The sequence below is a fragment of the Erpetoichthys calabaricus genome, chromosome 6 (genome assembly GCF_900747795.2).
Source record: "Erpetoichthys calabaricus chromosome 6, fErpCal1.3, whole genome shotgun sequence".
In the NCBI taxonomy this organism is placed as follows: domain Eukaryota; kingdom Metazoa; phylum Chordata; class Cladistia; order Polypteriformes; family Polypteridae; genus Erpetoichthys; species Erpetoichthys calabaricus.
The window spans coordinates 50,070,206-50,092,779 of NC_041399.2; the positions used below are offsets into that span (position 1 = coordinate 50,070,206).

Genomic DNA, 22,574 nt, shown 5'->3' on the forward strand with positions numbered 1-22,574 from the left:
CCTATAGAGGTTGCACAGATAGTCCAACTTCTCAAAGATGACACATCAATACGTGCCATTGCCAGAAGGTTTACTTGTGTCTCCCAGCACAGTCTCAAGGGCATGGAGGAGATTCCAGGAAACAGGCAGTTACTCTAGGCCTGCTGGACAGGGCCGTAGAAGGTCCTTAACCCCTCAGCAGGACCGGTATCTACTCCTTTGGGCAAGCAGGAACAGGATGAACACTGCCAGAGCCCTACAAAATGACCTCCAGCAGGCCGCTGGTGTGAATGTCTCTGACCAAACAATCAGAAACAGACTTCTTAAGGGTGGCCTGAAGGCCCAATGTCCTCTTATGGGCCCTGTGCTCACTGCCCAGCACCTTGGAGCTCGATTGGCATTTGCCATAGAATACCAGAATTGGCAGGTCCACCACTGGCGTCCTGTGCTTTTCGTAGATGAGAGCAGGTTCACCCTGAGCACATGTGACAGACGTGAAAGGGTCTGGAGAAGCTGTGGAGAACATTATGCTGCCTGTAACATCGTTCAGCATAACTGGTATGGTGGTGGGTCAGTGATGGTCTGGGGAGGCATATCCATGGAAGGATGTACAGATCTATACAGGCTAGACAACATCACCTTGACTGCCATTAGGTATCGGGATGAAATCCTTGGACCCATTGTCAGACCCTATGCTGGTGCAGTGGGTTCTGGGTTCCTCCTGGTGCATGACAATGCCTGGCCTCATGTGGCGAGAGTATGCAGGCAGGTCCTGGAGGATGAAGGAATTGATACCACTGACTGGCCCCACACTCGCCTGACCTAAATCCAATAGAACACTTGTGGGACATTATGTTTCAGTCAATCTCATTAGGAACATGTCTACCCCCCATACCCCCCCCCCCTCCCCCCCGACTTAAAAGGATGCATACAAGCATGTGGGGGCAATACAAATTACTGAGTACGATTTTGAGTTGCTGCAATGAAATTACGGCAAAATGGACTGTGATTAAACTGTGATTTTAAAAATTACAATATCAGTATGTTATCACTCACTGCAATTAAATTAATTTATGAGTAGACTATTTTGAAAGACAAAATGTTACTTAAATCTAATTAAAACATATGGAATCTGGCACATTTAAAGTACATGTTTCTATTTTCCAAAAGACCACAATAAAACTGTAAACAAATGTTACTCAGGTTGGTAAATTAAAGGAGTTGTTCTTTTATGTAAAAACTTTACATATATTTCCAAAAATAAATCTTTCAACCGAAAATACTGCATCACCAGTGTAAAATGTCAGGAACCAACTCTGAATATCTTTCAGCACAGTGACCTCAGTGTTGCCATCAACATGTTGCACAAATCATGACAGTATTTCAAAAACACTAAAGATGCAGTCTCATTTTAAAGTTTTGATGTCTATTGCCAAAACTGATAAATTAATAGTATTTAATTAACACAGATGACTGAACCTCCACATTGAATAAATGTTATTTACCTTTCTCTTTTTGCAACTTCTCCATTTCATTTTCAGTTTTACCTATAAGATACAATTGGGGTTTTCCATATATTAAAAAAAAAAAAAAAAAACATTCTACAGTTCAACTTTTATTACCTTCATTTGTATGACAAATAACATATTGGATATCAGTATAAGAAATATGTAAAAATGCCATGAATATTATTACAGAAATCAATACTTCAGAAGGTACAAAAGCTAATTTTTAAGCAAAAAGAGAACTAATTTAGGGAATACAATAAAATGAATGACTAAGGTTCTTCCTTAATAAATTAGACATATGACCATAGCAAGTATCAAATATGAAGAGAATCCGCCATCTAATTCTTTGCAAATTTAAGAAACCTTAATTACAATGTTTATCAAAGCTAAATAGAAATCCTTATCTAAAATTGTTTGTCAGAGAGCAGGATCCACCTTGAAGAAAACATTGAAATTCCTTAAAGTGTGAACCTTATAAGTCAATCTCTCTTTTAAATACTGATTTTATGGTATTCTCCAAAATTCTGCATTGCATTATTTTGCATGATTAAATAACATTTATTAGAGCCAGATACTCACTCTAAGCACATATTTATTGTAGTATATACTTTGTGTAAATCTGAATACCTTGAGGCCTTGCTATTTGCAGATGTAGGAAAGCCATTCAACATAGCTGAATAGGGTTACTTATTTGCCATTTTATTTTCATATGTGTTTGTTATTAACATATCTGGAAGGAATAAATCATTATACTCTAACCCTGATGCCTTAGTTTATACAAACAATGCAAATGTCTGATGTAATTGCTCTAGATGTAAAAACAAATATCACAAAAATATCCTCTACTCCAATTCTTTTTGTAACTGTAGCTGAGCCACATGTCATTTACTTACATAATCAACCTTGGACATTTAAGGAATTATAATGGACAGATTATATTGTTTGTTGCTTTATATAATTTGACTTTGATGCTTCACTGCAACATATTCTAAAAAGTAAGCTCACTCTCTAGTTTTACAGCATTTTTTAAGCAAGAGTGCATTATTTCCTATTAAAATATCTGCATGCAAAACCACCAGTGAACATTTCCTTTTAATTGTTTCAAATACGTTTATGCACTATGGTGGCATAATCACACAACACCTTAAGAGTGTTAAACAAGATCTCTTTAGATGGCTTCATATTAATCTTTAATCATTTTTATGAGAATCAATCTGAAAATTAATATCCTATTTAAATTCTTACAGCTTTTCAATAGCACCCCATTATAGAGATGCACTGATTTTTTCCCATTTCAGTGATACTAACAAAACAATTGTGTCTACTGTGTATTACCATAGATAATATAGAAATTCTAATGTAAAGAAATTCCGATGTAAAGGTGCTGTTAACTTATAAGATAAGAAACAAAGACGGCAAGAGAGTAAAAGTCAATTATCTCATCAAAAATTTTAAATACACATTTTTAGTGGTTTTTCATAAAAAGCAATTTTAATTTTAAAATTATACAAATTTTTATATAAGAAACACAGATTTGGAGAAAGTGAAAAAAAATCCATAAAGGTAGATTTCACAAGGAATCACCAAGGGCTAAATTTAGACAATATATAATGTATGGTATACTGTAACTAAATATTTCCAGTTTTACTATGGAGATTGATGATACTTGAAACCCTTAAGTGGGATGAATTGTATCTGTGACAGTGCCGGGTCCTGCTCCTAGCTCCCTCTTCCAGTTTTGGGAACCACTTGAAACAGACACCGTTGATGTCATGACTGGGATGAGTTGTACAAATGGGGACACCACATGAAGCAAGGGGAAGGTGCAAAAGTGATCAGTGCTTTTATTAAAAACAATCACAACTAAATTGTCCAAAACCAAAATGCAGTGCTTCAACCATTCCTACCATGCCACCTCCTTAAAGCTGCGAGTGTGCCGATTATTTATTTAAAATGGTGCCAATTAGCTGCAGATCTCACTTTACCACAGTATCAAGGGTATTTTATTAAAAGGTATAGCAGACTGACACATATATTCAACTCTATGATGTCAGCACAAACTTCACTTAAATACAAAAAAGAAAAGCACATTTAAATATAGCGCAGAATTGAATCACAATTGGAAAACATATAAGGAATACATATGAGAGGTTTGAGTGCCCTGTGACTCTGGGAGCTATTTTCTCTGGAGTAGAAGCTACTCATATGGAATCCCAAGGCAAATTGGTCCCAGGTGAGGTGTCAGACAAAGACTGATTCAAAGACCCCAATAGTGCAAACCCATATTTAAAAAAAAAAAAAAAAAAAAAGGCCCTGCCCGGTATGGTGTTACCAGGGTCTCCTCCCACAGCAAGGCCTAGGAGAAGTGCCTGCAGGTGAGTGCCTGGTGACTTGGCCCAGCACAGGGCCTATATTGGGCACAACCTGAAAACATTATGTGGGACTGCCCTTCTCTGGAACCCTCACTTGCAGGAGGAATAGGATTTAGGAGCAAAGTGACACGTGTGGCGGTCAAAGGCAAAGGCTTTACTGGACTGAAATTCAGACACACAAACTGAACCTTGGGACAAGAAATGTCAATTCCCTTGGAGGGAAGAAGTTGGAGTTGGTGGGTGAAGCAGAGAGAGACCAACTATACATAATTGGGCTCATATTCACCCACACCCTTGGTTCTGGAACCTAACACCTCGAAGGAGGCTGGACTATCCTTTACTCTGTAGTTGTCTGGGAGTAAATAGCATCAGGTGTGAGTGGGCTTCTTATTGAGTTCCTGTGGACTATCCTTTATTCTGTAGTTGTCTTGGGGTAAAAAGCATCAGGTGTGAGTGGGCTTCTTATTGAGTTCCTGTGGACTATCCATTACTCTGTAGTTGTCTTGGGGTAAAAAGCATCAGGTGTGAGTGGGCTTCTTATTGAGTCCCTGCCTGGTCAATGCCATGTTGAATTTTGTCCTGGAGAATGAGAGGGCTACCTCTGTTGAAGGTCATGGAAGGGAGGACTTTGACTACCATATGTGCCTATGCACGATATGTCACTAGAGTACCAGGCCTTCTTGCAGTGACTGGTGGGGATCCTGGAAAGGGTTCCCAGCTAGGGGTTCCATAGTTCTGCTGGGAGACTTTAACACCCATGTGGGTAATTGATGGAGACACCTGGAGAGGTGCGATTGGCAGGAAGATCTTCCCTGATCTAAACCTGAACAGTGTTTTGTTATTGGACTTCTGTGTTAGGCATTGTTTGTCCATAACAAACACTATGTTCAAACATAAAGTGGCTCATAAGACTACTTGGTACCAGAGCACCTTAAACCAAAGATCTATGACCAATTTCATAATCGCATCATCAGATTTCAGGCCGTATGTTCTGGAGAGAGGGGCAGAATTGTCACCTGATGACCACTTTGAGGTGAGTTGGGTCAGTGGTGGAGGAGGCCCCTGGACAGACCTGGAAAGCCCAAGACAGTACGGAGAGTGGACTGGGAACATCTGGGGGAGGCCCCTACCCAGAAGGCTTGCAACATCAACCTCCGAAAGAGCTTTTCCTGTATTTCGGGGGAGACTGGGGACATCGAGTTCGAATGCGCCTTATTCAAAGCCTCCATTTGGAAGTGGCTGCAAAGAGCTGTGGCCTGAAGGTCATAGGTGCATCTCGAGGAGACAACCGAACCAATGATGGACACCAGAGGTGAAATATGTCATGTCAGAATGATGTCATGTATGGTTAACATGGGAGACTCCCAAAGCAGGAGGTACCAACAGGCCAAAGGGGCTTCGGTGGTCAAGGAAACAAAAACCTGGGTATGGGAGGATTTCAGTGAGATCATGGAAAGTGATTACCATCTGGGCTCGATGAGGCAGACGACTCGGAAGGGAAAGACAGGGATTCCTCCAGGCTGTTCTCAGCAATGGTGGAGAAGTGCTTAACCAGACTGAGGATGTCGTCTAGCATTGAAATAACACTTTGATGAGCTCCTGAACCCCGATGGACACACCCTCTGTGGAGCAGGCAAAGCCAGAAGCTGATGGGGGAATCAATGCCCACTTCCCTGAGGGAGGTCACTGAGGTAGTTAAGCAACCCTGTAGTGGCAATGCCCTGGGGGGTGGATGAGATCTTCCCAGATATGCTGAAGGCTCTGGGAATTGTTGGACTGTCACAGCTGACACGGCTGTTCAATCAGCTCATTAGCACAAATGGTCTGTTCCTCCAAACAGTCAATCACATGGGTAGAACTCAACATACAGCGTTAAAAATGTCAAAAGGTTTTGCAAGCAAATATTAGAATGAGCACCATGCTTTACAAAAGCAACTTTGATTGTGATTGGATTGCTGATGTCAGGCATAGTGGTTTCAGCATTTCAGAAACCGCTATCTCCCTGAGATTTTCAAACACTACAATCTCTAGAGTTTCTTGATGATGTTGAAATAAAAAGAAAAAAATACAGGTAGTGGAAATTTTGTGGGTGAAAACAACATCTTAATGAGATTAGTCAAGAGTTTTGAATAGAGCTGCCACAAATACTCAGGAGATACATACAATAGAACTTGGACCTAGATGTTGATAAATTTTAAGTTCAAACTGATCATGCCATCAAGTTTGTTTTCTGTTAAGAACAGAAATATGAGACCACAGAGGGCACAAGATCATCAAATGTTGATAGGGAAGATTGAACATTGGAAAAATGTTACCCAGTCAAAAGAATCTCTTGTGTTAAGGGTATAAGCAGTTGGTGGTTGTGTAATAGTGTTTCCTTGGCATACATGAAGTCACTTTATACCACCAGAGCATCATCTGAATGTTACAGCAAACAAAAAACATTGCTGCCCTTATACCTTTCATCCCCAAAAGGATACTTCCACTGAAATAATGTGCCATGTCTCAATGGATGCAATATTTCAAGCTGGTTTCACAAAAATGAAAGAATGTTCAGTTTGTTCTAGCAGCCTGTACAGTCCTTTGATCATAAACAAAAGTCACACCTTTAGTAGGAAGAGGCAGTTATACTCAATTAAGTGGAGATTGGGAGGATTACATTCTTTTCAAAGAAATCTGGTTTATATTTAAATGTTCTTAAAGCATTAGTCAATTGCTAATTTACCTTTTCTTTCTAAAGTTCTAGGGAAAATTATATAACTTTACAATAAAGTCTTTATAAGATATTTCAGTCAAAGTTTTTGCACTACTCACAATGAGAGAACAGTTTTAACTTGAAGTGTAAATTATATTCAAATCTAATCTAATGCAGTAAATGTCACAATTTATATGCTTGTAGTATTAGGTCCTGCTTTTTAACCTTAATAAACATAGTACCCTTCTCCACTTGCTAGATAATTTAGTTGGCCCATCAAACAAACTCCTTGCTAGGTTCACTCAGTTATTCCTGTTTACAGTTAAACAAAGTCATATAGAGTTTGTTTTAGTTCTAAGACTGATTCATCCCTATTGCCCTCATATATATTTTGTATTTTAGTAAATGTAAGTTGGAAGTAAAATATTAAATTGAATTGGATTACAGTCATGTATTTATCATTAAAAATCAAACAATACTTCAACTACATCATCATTAATTTGCTGAGAGAGAGAGAGAGAGAGAGATATTTAAAAGTTACTTCACAGCATAAGAAGTCATAAAACTAGAGCAGTAGACAGAGCCTTTAGCTACAGGATGCCCAAACTGAAATGATCTTCTTATCAAAACCAGAGAACTACAAGCTATAAAAATGTAAATATGTTTCAGTTAGGTTAACAGTAAAAACTCCTACTTCTTCTTCAGAACCTGAAAATATTTCTTTGGTTAACCAAAAACTGCAGTTGTATGGTACTGTAGTTAGAATATGTATCCCTATGAATACCAACAATAGTGGATAAACAGTTAAACCAACTACAATGAATATTTAAAGTTTATGATCCATTATTCAAAATTTAACTTTTGTTCATGTACAGGTTAATAGATAAATTATATTAGACTTTTCTGAACTAAGACTATAATGCAATTAATATTTAGTTAGGTGAAAATCAAAATAAAAAAAATTAAATACAGCACATCATCCAAAACCTATTACTTGGTTAAAATAGTCTATTTGGATAAGGCCCTGCCAAATTAGTTATAAAAGTTTGTGTTCAATTATATAGTAAATATAGTCATTAAGAGCATAGCACAAGGGAGGAGAATAAGAACCACAAAAACATTTTTTAAAAACATATTTTATTCCATCATCAACCAAAGTTTACATAATTGTAATAACCATTTTCTCATCAAATATTCACACATAAGATGCACCTTTAATACGCAATAATTTTATCCCTGGTAGTCTTATACAGTAGGGGGGCACCTAAACCCCAAAAGCTCAATACTTTACAAACCCCTTAAGATTGTCACCCATAATTATTGCTTATTTTGTGCAATGTTTGCCCCCCCCACCAATTATCTCCTTTTTTTTCAAGCAGCAAGAATGAACAAGTAGCATCAATATGGCTTTTTTTTCTAAGTTAACACTTTCATTTTAAATCTTTTAGTTAAAAAATATAAGATTCGTAAGGTTTTAAATGTCTAAAACACAATTCTTCTTGTAAAAAAATTTTTTTTTCAGCTTGTCTTCTTCACATTCATTTTTAGAACAGACAATTTAAGTTGCATGCTCCAGTTTCCCCCACAAGCCAAAGAGATGCAGGTTAGGTGAACTGGTGATCCTAAATTGGCCTTAATGTGAGCTTGGTGTGTGTGCCCTGTGATGGACTGGCACCCTGTCCAGGGTTTGTTCCCTGCCTTGAGCCCTATGCTAGCTGGCATAGGCTCCAGCAAACCCCTGTGATATTGTTAAGGACAAAGCGGTTTAGAAAAGAACAGAAAATTGAAGTTGCAAAAATTATAAAGGCTAGGATATAAACCCACCCAAAGAACTGTTTAATTCTATTTCATCGTCACCATTCTACTACTATACGATTACAGCAAAATTGGCATTCTGTTATGTAATAAAAATACATTGACAACTCTGCTAAGATGTATTCCAGTGAGAAAACATTTTGTTCACTTTAATGCAGAAGACGCATCATTTTGTTTTTTCCTTTGTATTTGAATATTCAATACCAAAAAATGTATTTTTTAGAAAACTACATAGTGCAGTAATTTAGGAAAACATAAGTATCTGATTAGTCTACAATAAAATCAAATCAAACTAAGATTTTAAAATCACATAGAAAAAAATGGCAAAATAATGTAAATAAAGTCAGGTCAATGAATGTAACTAACAAAATCATTCTAAAAACTATAAAACAATACAATATTGGCATATTCACAAGCAACTTAGAAATGTCAGTTTTAAAGATGAAAGCAAGGGTATATTACTGAGAAGTAACTAAATAGGAATTACCAACTACTGCTGTCTGAATGAAATTCTAAAACGTTTACTGAAAAAGGAATTCTTTCAAAGTCACCTGTAAAACCAAACAACTCTTAATTCAGAGATTCTAGATAACAACAAATGAAGTTACCAATATAAATTTTACTTCAGCATGTACCACAGTTAGGATTTCCAAGTTAATGAAACTTAGAGAAATCAGTGCAGCTCTGTGTCAGTGCTTCCAAATTAACCAAACTGTTATGAATAATTTAAAAACATGCCACATACTCCACAGATAAATAACCAAAAAGATTGATGAAAAAAATCTAATTTATAAATCATGTATATACACGATAGTGTTATTCTGGTACAACAATGTCCAAGGTATCCATATCACATTCTCCACATAAAAAGAAAAAAAAAAAAAACTCGCTAAACAAAATTAATGCTTTTGACATGCAGCTCAGTACCAACTTTTGGTTCAGATGTCTTTTCACTGTAACTGACAATGAACAAGATGCAAAAATATAAATAAACAACAAAAGTAAGGAAACCTACACACCAAACCATAATTGAAAAAAAAAATCTAACTGACAACAAAACAGAATACAATTTTGCCCTTAGTGGATTACAGAAGAATCTTTCCCACTGAATTTAAGAATACAGGTCAATAGGCTCATTTTTACTCTTAAACGTTGAAATTGCTGTCTGCTCCCATTGAGTGGAATGTTATTTGAGCTGGTCCTCAACGTCTTGGAATTTTCTTTATGTATCTGCAAAGAAAGGGGGAAATTCTAAATTAAAAGGACCAGACTAGACTTTAATGCTTCAAAGCAAAAGTCCTAACAATCATCTCAATGGCCCAGCAATTAGTAACCCTTATTAAATTCACCAGAACTTATTGGTCACACCATCATTTAAATGTACACATCTGATGTTAATAAACTTACAAGTGGAGTATGTGCTCAAAACTAAAACAAGGAATTGTTACTACAGACATCAAAGAGCTCTTTGAACTGCCCAAACAAACAACACAAATCAAGCACTGTTATCTTCCAAGCGATCTAAGACTATGCAGCAGATTCCAAACTTTAAGTGAAAAACTAATGGGTCTTCAGAAAAAAAAGAAAAAAAAAAACATTCTATACCTATATTATATTAATGTAGAAGCATTTAAAGTTGTAACTATGTTCACATTTAATATATCAAATACCAATTCATACACCAATGCAATCTGCCTTCATCAGACATCAAAGGGAGTATCAATTCTCCTTAAAGTTTATTTATTGCACTGTGAAAACCTTCCTTAAGAATTGGAAGAGAAAAAAAATAGTACCATAAAGACCTTACAAAGAATCGAGATTTGATCGTCAGGTAAGCAGAAAGTATTTCAGGGTAGGTACAAATGACCCAAAGGAATTAATGGTAGTAAATAGTCACTTCCTGCATATTAAAACAACTTTACATAATCTGTACTGTCCACAATGTGATTGGGGGGGGGGGGGGGGGGAATGGGGAAAAATGGGAAATATTTTTCTAAAATCATATGGAAAATGCATAATGGTCTACAGGCAAACACAGAAAATTCTGGCCTTAATGCCTCAAGAAATGATTGGTCTAAGCTCCCAAGCAGTTAATCACCAAAAAACAGAGCAACTACTCTGGGATGACCACATCACGTTATGTGGCTGCTTTTCTTTTGCAGGGACAAAACACTGGTCAGAAAGAAAGTTATAAGTGAATTGATGCAGATTCCAAGATACTTTGTTGTGTAACCTGAAGCCTACTTCTAGAAAGCTAAAGAAGAGTTATCAGCATGACAAAGAACTGAATTCGATAGTAAGGTTAAGCAGGAAATAATAAAAATCAAAACTAGGACTTGAACCCTACAGAAAACTTTACAATCTAACTGGTCTTTAGCTCTTCTGCCAAATGTGACATACTATATAGCACAAGTCCAGGCATGATAAAGACCTACCCAAACAGACTTTGTGATATAATAAAAAGGTTCTTCCACAAATATATTAGTAAAAATGTGTCTACATTTATATAACCAAGGCGTTTAAAGTTTATGCTTTTATATCATTTTTGTTTAAATTGATCCATATGTTTTTTGAGACAAATATTGTTGGTTACAAGATTTTATTAAAGATTAAAAGATCTGACACAAGTTGCCTTGACTTCAACAGAGGCTGGTGAGAAGTGTTCAGTTACAGTACAATTAATTACGTGCAAAAATCGGTTTATGCACAAATCACTAATTTTTAAAATGCAACAATTTAAATCAATAAATATGTCTATTGGTAAAGCATGTAGAAACAAACCCTGCCTAAGTTATATAAAACAGGCTAACACTGTTTTAGGGGAGTGTACTTGGAAGTTAAAAAATGGAAATTAAAGGCTGTTTAAAATTATAGCCTAATCACAAACACTGTATGCAGAATCCATGCTGCCATGTATTGTAGCTCATGTAACCCCAATGTACACAACGGCATGGTTTCATTTTCATATCTTCCTTTTTACTTACTGAAATGCACTTTATAAAGGAAATGGATAGGAGAAAATAAAAGGAAAAAATAAAAATGATTTTTTGAAGTCAGGCTTCACATCAAATATAAATTATTACTGAACCACAAAGAAGTTTGTGGTCAGTACTCAAATAAAAAAAAATACAAGGGGTGTTCAATTATAAACAGGAATTGTCATGCTCTGTTCTTATAAATAGTGCAAGGTAGACCTGACTCATTGGCCAAACACACGCATATATGAACTTGTTCTTTCCCCCCTTTCTGTCAGTTGTATTCAACATGTCGAAGCAGGAGGTACACAGTAGTGTTGCACAGGCGGATTATTATTCAATTTTTAACAAATTAAGGACTCATTCCATCTCAGATTTATTCGAGACTTAAAAAATTGTTTGGGGATCAGTGTCTCTCTCTCGCTCTCAGTCTAGAGAGTGTATGATTGGTGCAAGTCATTCAGAAAGGGACTATCATCTTTTCGGTCCACTTAAGGAATTTTTAGGAGGGAAGAAATTCAAGCCTAATGAGGAAGTTATTGACACTGTGCAAGAATGGGTCAACATGCAATCAAAAGACTTCTACTCATCGGGAATTAAGAAGCTCTCCGAGCACTGGAACAAGTGTATTGCAGTGGTAGGAGACTATATTGAAAAACAGTGTGTAAGTCATTTCATTGGTGTCTAATGTTATCCGCGGAAGATGTACTACATTACCTTTCTTGTCGCCTGTTAAAATTTTACGTCAGAATTGTTTGACCAATTTTGAATATAGCTAATCTAGTCCTATTGCATAGCCCATCACGCAGACATAAATTACGCAATAACATTACGATCCACCTGCCAAATTACTGTTGAAAGAAAGATGCAAGACCGGACGGTCGTGTTAAAGGCATGTCAATGTAGCTCCCTAACGCGGGTTCTTTTTCTGCAGTTATATTCTTGAATTAAAGCACACTTGTTATACTTGTACCTTTTGTGAAAGTGTTTATTTGATATTCGGACTTCAGGCTTCACACATTATATGCTTCATGTCTACATTTTGTCAATTATTACTAAAACATGAAAACGTTTCTGTTTTAACGATGTGTTAAAATAGATTGTTGTAGACACCGAACACACATGAAATTTACTCTAGTCTATACAACTCTAAGCAACTGACACGCAGGTAAACAGACTTGAGCTGAGAAAACTTTGTGCAGCAGTGGAGGGATGTGATAGCAGGCTGCTTGCTGTTTATTGACACATTTAAAAGACAAAAGACGCTGACAGAGAGGTTCGAAGGGATTTAAGGTGGGACAGATTTATGAGTTTTTTCGTAGCCTTTGGTAATTCTAGTGTTAAAGACACTCCTGAACAATGTTTATTAGAGAGAATGGTAAGCATTCATCTCATGAGAGCTTCTAATTTTGATGTCTTTCCTTTTCTTCAGCTTTTCTACATCAAGGCTAGAGGTTATTCCTGTATTACACAATAGCCGATTTTCCTTACAAGTTTATTCAGATGTATTGAATCCCCTGAACTGGAATTACTCCCTAAGCAGATGAGAGTGTACAACATTATACTACCAAAACCAATTGATAGAATATCAGAAGCAGCTTTTCACACATTGTAAAAGGAAATTATCCCTTCAAAAAGAAGGGGCTGTTCTAGATAAAGCATCAGATAAAGTTGTGATTTTATAACTTCAGTAGATTGTGTTCAAATTCTGACACACTCAGTGGCTGGGTGTAGTTTGCACGAGTGTGTCTCTCCCTATGCTGTTTTATGATACATGATTGCTCATTTCATACTTTCTCTGCCTGACAAGTATGCATATACAAGTGAAGCATTATAATCAAAGACATGCTCTACAGCAGACAAACAGAATCTAAGAAAATAATCCTTTGCAATCTACAACATCTTAAAATATTGTAATATATTTTGGTAACTGTCCCGTAAATGAGCTAAAAGGAGGTAAAGTTTGTTCCATTGGTAATTACCGTTAACCATTAAGCGTGCTACTGACATACATAATTTTCCTCTTATCCACAATCCCCCAGTGAAAGGCATACACCCACCACAACTGAACGTAAAGAATATATGCAAATGCAACGTCAATGCACTGAATATACTGGAACTGTTGCTTTTACTAATCCTGCACAGGAGACTACAACACATATATACTAGACATTAATGCGGTATTACTCATCATCCAACTATTTTATTGGTTCTTTTAACCAATTGATTAAACAATAATGATACCCAATCCTACTCTGATGACTATGCTAAAACAAACTTTTCATTACGTACACATAAAAAAAACCTCAATTGTTTAACTAGGGAGGAGTGTAACTAGGAGAAAACACAAATTCTCCTCACAGAGACATCAAATCCCTTAACTCAAATGAAGCATCAATATCACCTTGCATAAAATCTAACTGGGCTCCATTTTTTAAGTAATATGAAAATCATTCAATGGCTAAATTCAACCAGCAAAGCACATGCATACAATTTACAAAGGGAGAATGAGCAGTGATACTCAGATTTAACACTGCAGGCAAAAGGTTGGATTCTACATAATTCATGAACCAATCTGACTTCTTCTTTTGGCTGCTCCCATTAGGGGTCGCCACAGCGAATCATCTTCTTCCATAATTTTCTGTCCTCTGCATCTTGTTCTGTTACACCCATCACCTGCATGTCCTCTCTCACCACATCCATAAACCTTCTTTTCGGTATCTTCCTCTTTTTCTCTTGCCTGGCAGCTCTCTCCTTAGCATCCTTCTCCCAATATACAGTGGGGCAAAAAAGTATTTAGTCAGCCACCAATTGTGCAAGTTCTCCCACTTAAAAAGATGAGAGAGGCCTGTAATTTTCATCATAGGTATTCCTCAACTATAAGAGACAAAATGAGAAAAAAAAAAATCCAGAAAATCACATTGTCTGATTTTTGAAGAATTTATTTGCAAATTATGGTGGAAAAAAAGTATTTGGTCAATAACAAAAGTTCATCTCAATACTTTGTTATATACCCTTTGTTGGCAATGACAGAGGTCAAACGTTTTCTGTAAGTCTTCACAAGGTTTTCACACACTGTTGCTGGTATTTTGGCCCATTCCTCCATGCAGATCTCCTCTAGAGCAGTGATGTTTTGGGGCTGTCGCTGGGCAACACGGACTTTCAACTCCCTCCAAAGATTTTCTATGGGGTTGAGATCTGAAGACTGGCTAGGCCACTCCAGGACCTTGAAATGCTTCTTATGAAGCCACTCCTTCGTTACCTGGGCGGTGTGTTTGGGATCATTGTCATGCTAAAAAACCCAGCCACGCTTCATCTTCAATGCCCTTGCTGATGGAAGGAGGTTTTCACTCAAAATCTGACGATACATGGCCCCATTCATTATTTCCTTTACACGGATCAGTCGTCCTGGTGCCTTTGCAGAAAAACATCCCCAAAGCATGATGTTTCCACCCCCATGCTTTACAGTAGGTATGGTGTTCTTTGGATACAACTCAGCATTCTTTCTCCTCCAAACACGACGAGTAGAGTTTTTACCAAAAAGTTCTATTTTGGTTTCATCTGACCATATGACATTCTCCCAATCCTCTTCTGGATCACCCAAATGCTCTCCAGCAAACTTCAGACGGGCCTGCACATGTACTGGCTTAAGCAAGGGGGCACGTCTGGCACTGCAGGATTTGAGTCCCTGACAGCGTAGTGTGTTACTGATGGTAGCCTTTGTTACTTTGGTCCCAGCTCTCTGCAGGTCATTCACTAGGTCCCCCCGTGTGGTTCTGGGATTTTTGCTCACCGTTCTTGTGATCATTTTGACCCCACGGGGTGAGATCTTGCGTGGAGCCCCAGATCGAGGGAGATTATCAGTGGTCTTGTATGTCTTCCATTTTCTAATAATTGCTCCCACAGTTGATTTCTTCATACCAAGCTGCTTACCAATTGCAGATCCAGTCTTCCCAGCCTGGTGCAGGTCTACAATTTTGTTTCTGGTGTCCTTTGACAGCTCTTTGGTCTTGGCCATAGTGGAGTTTGGAATGTGACTGTTTGAGGTTGTGGACAGGTGTCTGTTATATTGATAACGAGTTCAAACAGGTGCCATTAATACAGGTAACGAGTGGAGGACAGAGGAGCCTCTTACAGAAGAAGCTACAGGTCTGTGAGAGCCAGAAATCTTGCTTGTTTGTAGGTGACCAAATACTTATTTTCCACCATAATTTGCAAATAAATTCTTTAAAATCAGACAATGTGATTTTCTGGATTTTTTTTCTCATTTTGTCTCTCATAGTTGAGGTATACCTATGATGAAAATTACAGGCCTCTCTCATCTTTTTAAGTGGGAGAACTTGCACAATTGGTGGCTGACTAAATACTTTTTTGCCCCACTGTACTCAGCATCTCTCCTCTGCACATGTCCAAACCAACGCAATCTCACCTCTCTGACTTTGTATCCCAACTGTCCAACTAGAGCTGACCCTCTAATGTACTCATTTCTAATCCTGTCCATCCTCGTCACCCCCAATGCAAATCTTAGCATCTTTAACTCTGCCACCTGCAGCTCTGCCTCCTGCTTTCTGGTCAGTGCCACCGTCTCCAACCCATATAACATAGCTGGTCTCACTACCATCCTGCAGAACTTCTCATACACTCTTGCTGATATCAGTGTCACAAATCACTCCTGACACTCTTCTCCACCCATTCCACCCTACCTGCACTCTTTTTCACATCTCTTCCACAATCCCCATTACTCTGTACTGTTGATCCCAAGTATTTAAACTCATCCACCTTCGCCAACTCTACTCCTTGCATCCTCACCATTCCACTGACCTCCCTCTCATTTACACACATGTATTCTGTCTTGTTCCTACTGACCTTCATTCCTCTCCTCTCTAAAGTACATCTCCACCTCTCCAGGGTCTCCTCAACCTGCTCACTACTATTGCTACAGATCACAATGTCATCAGCAAATATCATAGTCCATGGGGACTCCGGTCTAATCTCGTCTGTCAACCTGTCCATCACCATTGCAAATAAAGGGCTCAGAGCCGATCCCTGATGTAATCCCACCTCCACCTTGAATGCATCCGTTGCTCCTACCGCAGACCTCACCACAGTCACACTTCCTTCGTACATATTCTGTACAACTCTTACATACTTCTCTGCCACTCCCGACTTCCTCATACAATACCACAGCTCCTCTTGAGGCACCCTGTCATATGCTTTCTCCAGGTCCACAAAGACGCAATGCAACCAATCTGACGAATGTACTAAAAGAGATATGGTCACGTCTTGCAAAACTGAAGTTTGGAATTACAACTGGAAAGCAAGTAAAGAAATGTGTTCTAAAAATGTAATATATTTACCAGATTCAATGTTTTTTTCAGGATCAGATTCATGGCTTTCGGCAGGCACTTCTGTAAAATAAAATATAAAAATTAAATTTAAATTAAAGAAACATGAATGAATGAATAAGTTCAGACCATGCACTCCAGGTGCTATTTTAAATTACTTTAACAGAAATAAAGTAATTTATTTATTAGTGTTTCTCTTCCCACGAAAAGCAGGTCTTGTACCAATGTCTGACTACAGTAAAACTAAGGTTATCATGTTTGTCACTGTACATTCACCCCTTTTCTTTTACTAACTGAAAAATGTCTAACCCTGGAGAAGAAGAGAAAAAAAAAATAAGTATTAACTTGCTAGTACTCTGATGAAGTAAGCAATTATTTGATAACTCTTAAGAGTTGGAATACTGCTACATAGCAAACTTTGCATTTATACTGTGTCACACTGTCAAATATTAGTGATGTATTTATCAAAACTGGCTGATTCGCACTTTAAATTACTCAACTGGTATCAGTATATACTTTTCTAAGTATCTCAGTATTTTTCTCTGCAATAAAATCATGCCAGATTAAATATACAAGGTCCACAATTCACCCAGAAGTGTAGCACCCACAAACATTAGGAGTTATTTTGGCCTGTAGATGAAGTTCTGCTGGTTAGTAATCTGAAGGTTGTTGTTTCATGACTGTCTTGGAGCAGGTAATGCAAATGTGTGTCACTGCCGAGGAGTTTTGCTCTGTGATGTTAACAGCTCAAATATCAATGAGATGGAGAATTTTATTAAAAAATGTCGTGGGCATGGGAGCAAGCTATTATTCACTAATTAATAACTTTTATGGTAACCAATACGACGATTACAGTTGGTAAAATAATTTGTGCATAAAGACTACTGATGGCTGCAGGTTAATTTATGCTGATGTTCTGGTTCTAGAGACTTTTTTTTTTTAATGAAATTCAGCAAACACATGGCTTATGTCTTTTTTTGTTTATTGACTAAAAGTAAAAGAATGAGTAGGTTATACAAGGTTGTAGCTTATATTCAAGAAATTGTAATTGTAAAATGAAACCAAGGTTAACATTTAAATATATAGTAGAATACAAGGCTTCTGTAGTTATGCAGGAGCTTATTGTAAAAGAAATTAAAACAGCATCAGCCAGTTCTAGCAACATATAAGCCAAAAAACACTTGATCGGAGCATCCCTACTACAAAGCAGAAACAAAATACAATTCTGAAAAGTGCAATGTCCACCTAACTCGGACAGCGCTGGCTAATCTAATGGCATGGTGGTGGTACATGTGAAATTCTTAAAAAATAAGCTTGATTAAAAAAAAAACAAATTTGATGTTTAGCCAGTGCCCCTATATACTGGAACAATCCTAATTTTCATTTTTTTCTAGTATATTTATTAGATGTACTCAGAACATCCCCAGTACTATATATAATGAGCTTGAGAGACAGACAGCTTAATCCTATGTTGGCTCATTCTCAATTTGAATTAGTTGGTTTCTGTATAGCGAGCTCAAAGAGAAATAAAAGCCCTGGCAAAGCAAGAAATAAGTCTGCCTATATTGCATATAGAGACTATAAATATCCATATTACTAACCGAGAATGGTAAACCGGATGGCATGGACGTAGGTACTCGCTAAACCGGAAGGCATGGACGCAGGTACACGGCGATGGACCCAGGAGACATAGTGCGCAGGCGCCGAACACACAGACACGAGACCAGATGGAGCAGTACGGAAGCGTACACGCCCACACTACACGGCATAGTCAGACCCGACATAGTACGGAAGGTGCAGGCGCCTACAACGCACGTCTAAAGAGCACACCCATCAAAAAAAAAAAATCAATCGTGTAAAAGCACATAGTACACACAAATCATGTGCTCTCAGCGCATATAAAGCGTATAAGGACAATACGGAGAATAGAGACCCAAAGGCATTGGAGAGAAAAAAAGACATAAGAGATTATGAAAGCAGTGGAATTCGAAAGGCTCAAACAAACGATGGCATGATACACATGCAGACAAAGGTACAGAATATGAAAGCAGTAGAATTCGAAAGTATTGTAGTGTCCCAGCCAGGTTGAGGGCTTTTTGGTTTTAAGTGACTGTTAGGTCCGATTGAGGGAAGGCGGAGTACAGCACGGAGGACTGATAGCGGGGTATTGATTTGATGCGGTAAAGGGGGGGTGTTGGAGAGGGTGCTAGAAAGTTGTGTTTGGGGTTAGGAAGTCAGCGATTGTTCAAGTAGAACTTTTGTGACACTTTATCATGTCAGTCACTACAGTATCAAATACCAGGACAAATTGAGGTCTGAAAAAAAGAGTAGACAACAAAGTCTTTTCGCATTCGCATCATGCAATGGACAAAACGTGGATTCACACAATACTGGACCATATGCTATGAGAATCTGTGGTCACACAACAGTCAAAGGAACGAGTTAAATTTCAAAGAGTACACAATTCGGCCGGGTGTATATTGATGATCTCGGAGAAGCGATGCAAATTTTAACAGGCAAAAAGAAAGGTGATGTATATATGAAGCTTTAAAGTAATATTCCAAACAATTCCAAAAAAAAAAAAATGTAAAATTGTATATCCAATTAACCAAACACAGGGGTTGGCGAGCGAAGTGAGCAGGGGTGAAGCCCCCTAGTACTATAAGAATTTGTAAAAGTACTCTACCTTGCAATCTATCTAATCTAATTAACTATCCTTAATAAACAAATGGCACCATATAATTATATATATAACTGGTCAAATTTTTTGTGATCACAAACAGCACAGCCTTAAAAAAGTTCTTATTTATATTCTAAAAATACCATGTACAAGTGCTACATTAATAGTAAGGTTAAATCTCTTACTGTCAAATAGGTTCATAATGCAATTCAATTTATCTCCTGTTATAAAACCCAGACCCTCATGCCTTCAACCTCCATAAATCGGGGAAAGAATGGTATGCTGCGTCAGGCTCAGGGGAAGAACAGACAGATACAGCATCAGAATTTGCATGCCTGCAACGAGCCAGCAGCAGATTAGACTTTGCATTTAGGTGGAGTGGTGGCTAGGGATCTGCACTGGCAATCGGAAGGTTGCCGGTTTGAATCCCGTAAAATGCCAAAAGGGACACTGCTCTGTTGGGCCCTTGAGCAAGGCCCTTAACCTGCAATTGCTAAGCGCTTTGAGTAGTGAGAAAAGCGCTATATAAATGCAAAGAATTATTAATTTAGACTTTGCATTTAAACAAGCACAGATCACTGTCACGGATGACTCTTACTATATGGAGGAGGAGGGCCCAAACTATAAAACACCACAATTTTTAATTAAGGGTGGTTTCCTGTATCAGGTGATTTCTGATTACATAGGGGAACTGCAGATTGAGCAGTTGGTGGTCCCAAGTGGGCACAGAGAGACGGTTTTAAAAATTGCTCACACCTATGTCTTGGGGGAGTCATCTCAGCTTGGAGAAGGCATGAGAGAATATTTTGAAACACTTTTATTGGCTGAATATGAGCCGAAATGTGGAGCAGATGTGTAGGGCTTATCCCTACTGTCAAGATGTTTCTGCTCATAGACTCGCTAGGGCTCCTCACTCACCAATGCCGCTTTTGGATTTCTCCGTTTAGAGGGTTGGGTTAGATATTGTTGACCCTCTTCCCAACAGAAAAAATGGTTATCAGTATATGCTCATGTTGGTTGATTATGTGATAAGATACCACAAGGTGACCACCCTGCGGAAAGCTAACGCACGGATTGCTGCTAAGACTTTTAGAAATTTTTAGAAATTTTCAGACATATTGGCATCCATCTCAAGATTTTAACTGACCAGGGTATGCCCTTCATCTCTCACATCATGAAGTAGCTATGTGAGAGCTTTGTAATTAAACAACTGAGCAACACTGTTTATAATTTTGCAGATAAATGGCCTGACTGAATGATTTAATAAAACTGTTAAAACAGATGATTTGGTGGGTGGCCCATGACGACCCAATCTCCTGGGATACAATGTTGCCTTTTCTCCTGTTTGCTGTTTAGGAATTCCCCCAGGTGTCTACTGGGTTGAGTTGACCACGCAAGGTGTTTTTTTGGGAGGAATGGATACACTTCACGGGGGGGGGGGACATTAGTCGATCGAGTCATTTCGTTCCAAGAACAGATTTATAAATGTTCCTCTATTGCAGTAGAATTTCTGCAGCGTGAACAGGAGGTGCAAAAAGTTAATTATGACAAGAAAAAGCAAATTCCGCAAATTTAAAAAAAGGGGATTGGGTATTGGAAATTTCAGGCGAAATGGCTGGGGCCGGCAGTGGTGGAAGAATGCGGGGATTGGGTATTGGAAATTTCAGGCGAAATGGCTGGGGCCGGCAGTGGTGGAAGAATGCATGAGTCAATCGAAAAAACCCTGTGAAAATTTTGCATATTATTCTTCTGAAAGAGGCATAATCTGCACAAGGTGCTGGTCTCATCCATAGCAGTCTCTCAGATGATTTGAACTAATGTCCAGAAGGCAGAGTTGCTAGCAGAGATTGGAAGGAACTCTGATGTGTTTTAAGTTATGCCTGGCCGGACAGAAATTGCTGAACACAAGATCGTAACCGAACCAGTGTTAAAGTGCATGTGCACCCATACTGCCTTCCTGAAGCAACACAAAAGGTGATACATGAGGGCGGACGTAGACACTCAAGATGGGGGATAATCTGTGAAAGTAAAAGTGAGTGCCGGAGCCCAATTGTTCAGGTTTCAAAACCTGACAGCTCAGTTCAATTTTGCATTGATTTTGGGCGTTCAATATGTACCCAATGCAGTGCATAGATGACTTGCTAGAGAAACTCGGGCAACCCTCGTACATCTTCACCCTGGATCTCAATAAAGCTTACTGGCAGGTGCCCTTGGAGGAGTCTAGCTGCGAGAAGACTGTATTTGCCACCCTGGATGGGTTGTTCAAATTCACCAGACTCCCATTTGGTCTCCATGGGGCATCATTGGTTTTTTAGCAAATGATGGACCACACTCTGCATCCCATTTCTGCATACACTGAACCATATCTCAATGATTTGGTCATTTTCAGTAATGATTGGAGGTCTAATCTTAGTCAATGTGGTGCTTGACTGTTTGAGTTTGGCTAGGTTGACGGCTAGATTGGGTATGTCAGAAACCCACTATTTGGGATATTCCATGGGTATCCCAAACTCAGAAGCAGGTTTGTGCCTTCCTCTGGTTCACTGGGTACTACAGGTGTATTATTCCAAATTTTTTGCATCAGGCCACCCCTCTCACTGACATCAAAAAAGAGCAGAAAGAATTGGGGCATTGTCTGGACTGATGATTGTGAGGGGTCCTTCTCAGACTTAAAAGGCTGCTTTGTCCTCATTCCTGGTTCTATGGAATCTAGATTTTTGAAGGAACTTATTCCAAAGACAGAGGCAAGTGCTTTTGGTTTGTGAATGGTACTTTTTCAATGTTTTGTTGGGGAAGAACACCCCATCATGTTTCTCAGCAGAAAACTGCTTTCCACAGAGCACAATTGCTCGACCACAGAGGAAGAATGTTTAGCAATTAAGCGGGCAGTGGAGACCCCTGGCAGTGCTTATGGGATCAGTGGCTTACCCTGGAGACTGACCACTCCCCACTCCAGTGGCTCTACAGGCAGAACAGAAAGTTACAAATGCCTGGCTTACTCAGTGTTTTATTAGTTTACAGATGTTTGCCTTTGATGTTCGTGGTCAAACCCGGTTCTGCATACATCAACGCTGTTGTCCTCTTCAGCTTGTTCGGTGCAAACAAAGCTGTTGAATGTGAGATCTGTTAAAAACTATCCCCACCAAAGGGGCTGAAATGCAGGCGACGTGTCCATCGAGGGTTGTTTGTTTGCAGGAGACAATGG

General features: G+C 38.5%; 1 protein-coding gene across 3 annotated transcripts in view; it reads right to left on the reverse strand.

Moving 5' to 3' along the window:
* Positions 1–22,574, reverse strand: part of unm_hu7910 (un-named hu7910) — a 131,383-nt gene that overhangs the window by 41,974 nt on the left and 66,835 nt on the right. For all 3 annotated transcript variants that reach the window (XM_028803227.2, XM_051929166.1, XM_051929167.1), the window contains 2 exons: positions 16,702–16,752; positions 1,485–1,526 (listed from right to left, as the gene is read on the reverse strand). In XM_028803227.2, coding sequence (XP_028659060.1) covers positions 1,485–1,526; positions 16,702–16,752 — 93 coding nt within the window. The remainder of the gene's footprint in view (positions 1–1,484; positions 1,527–16,701; positions 16,753–22,574) is intronic.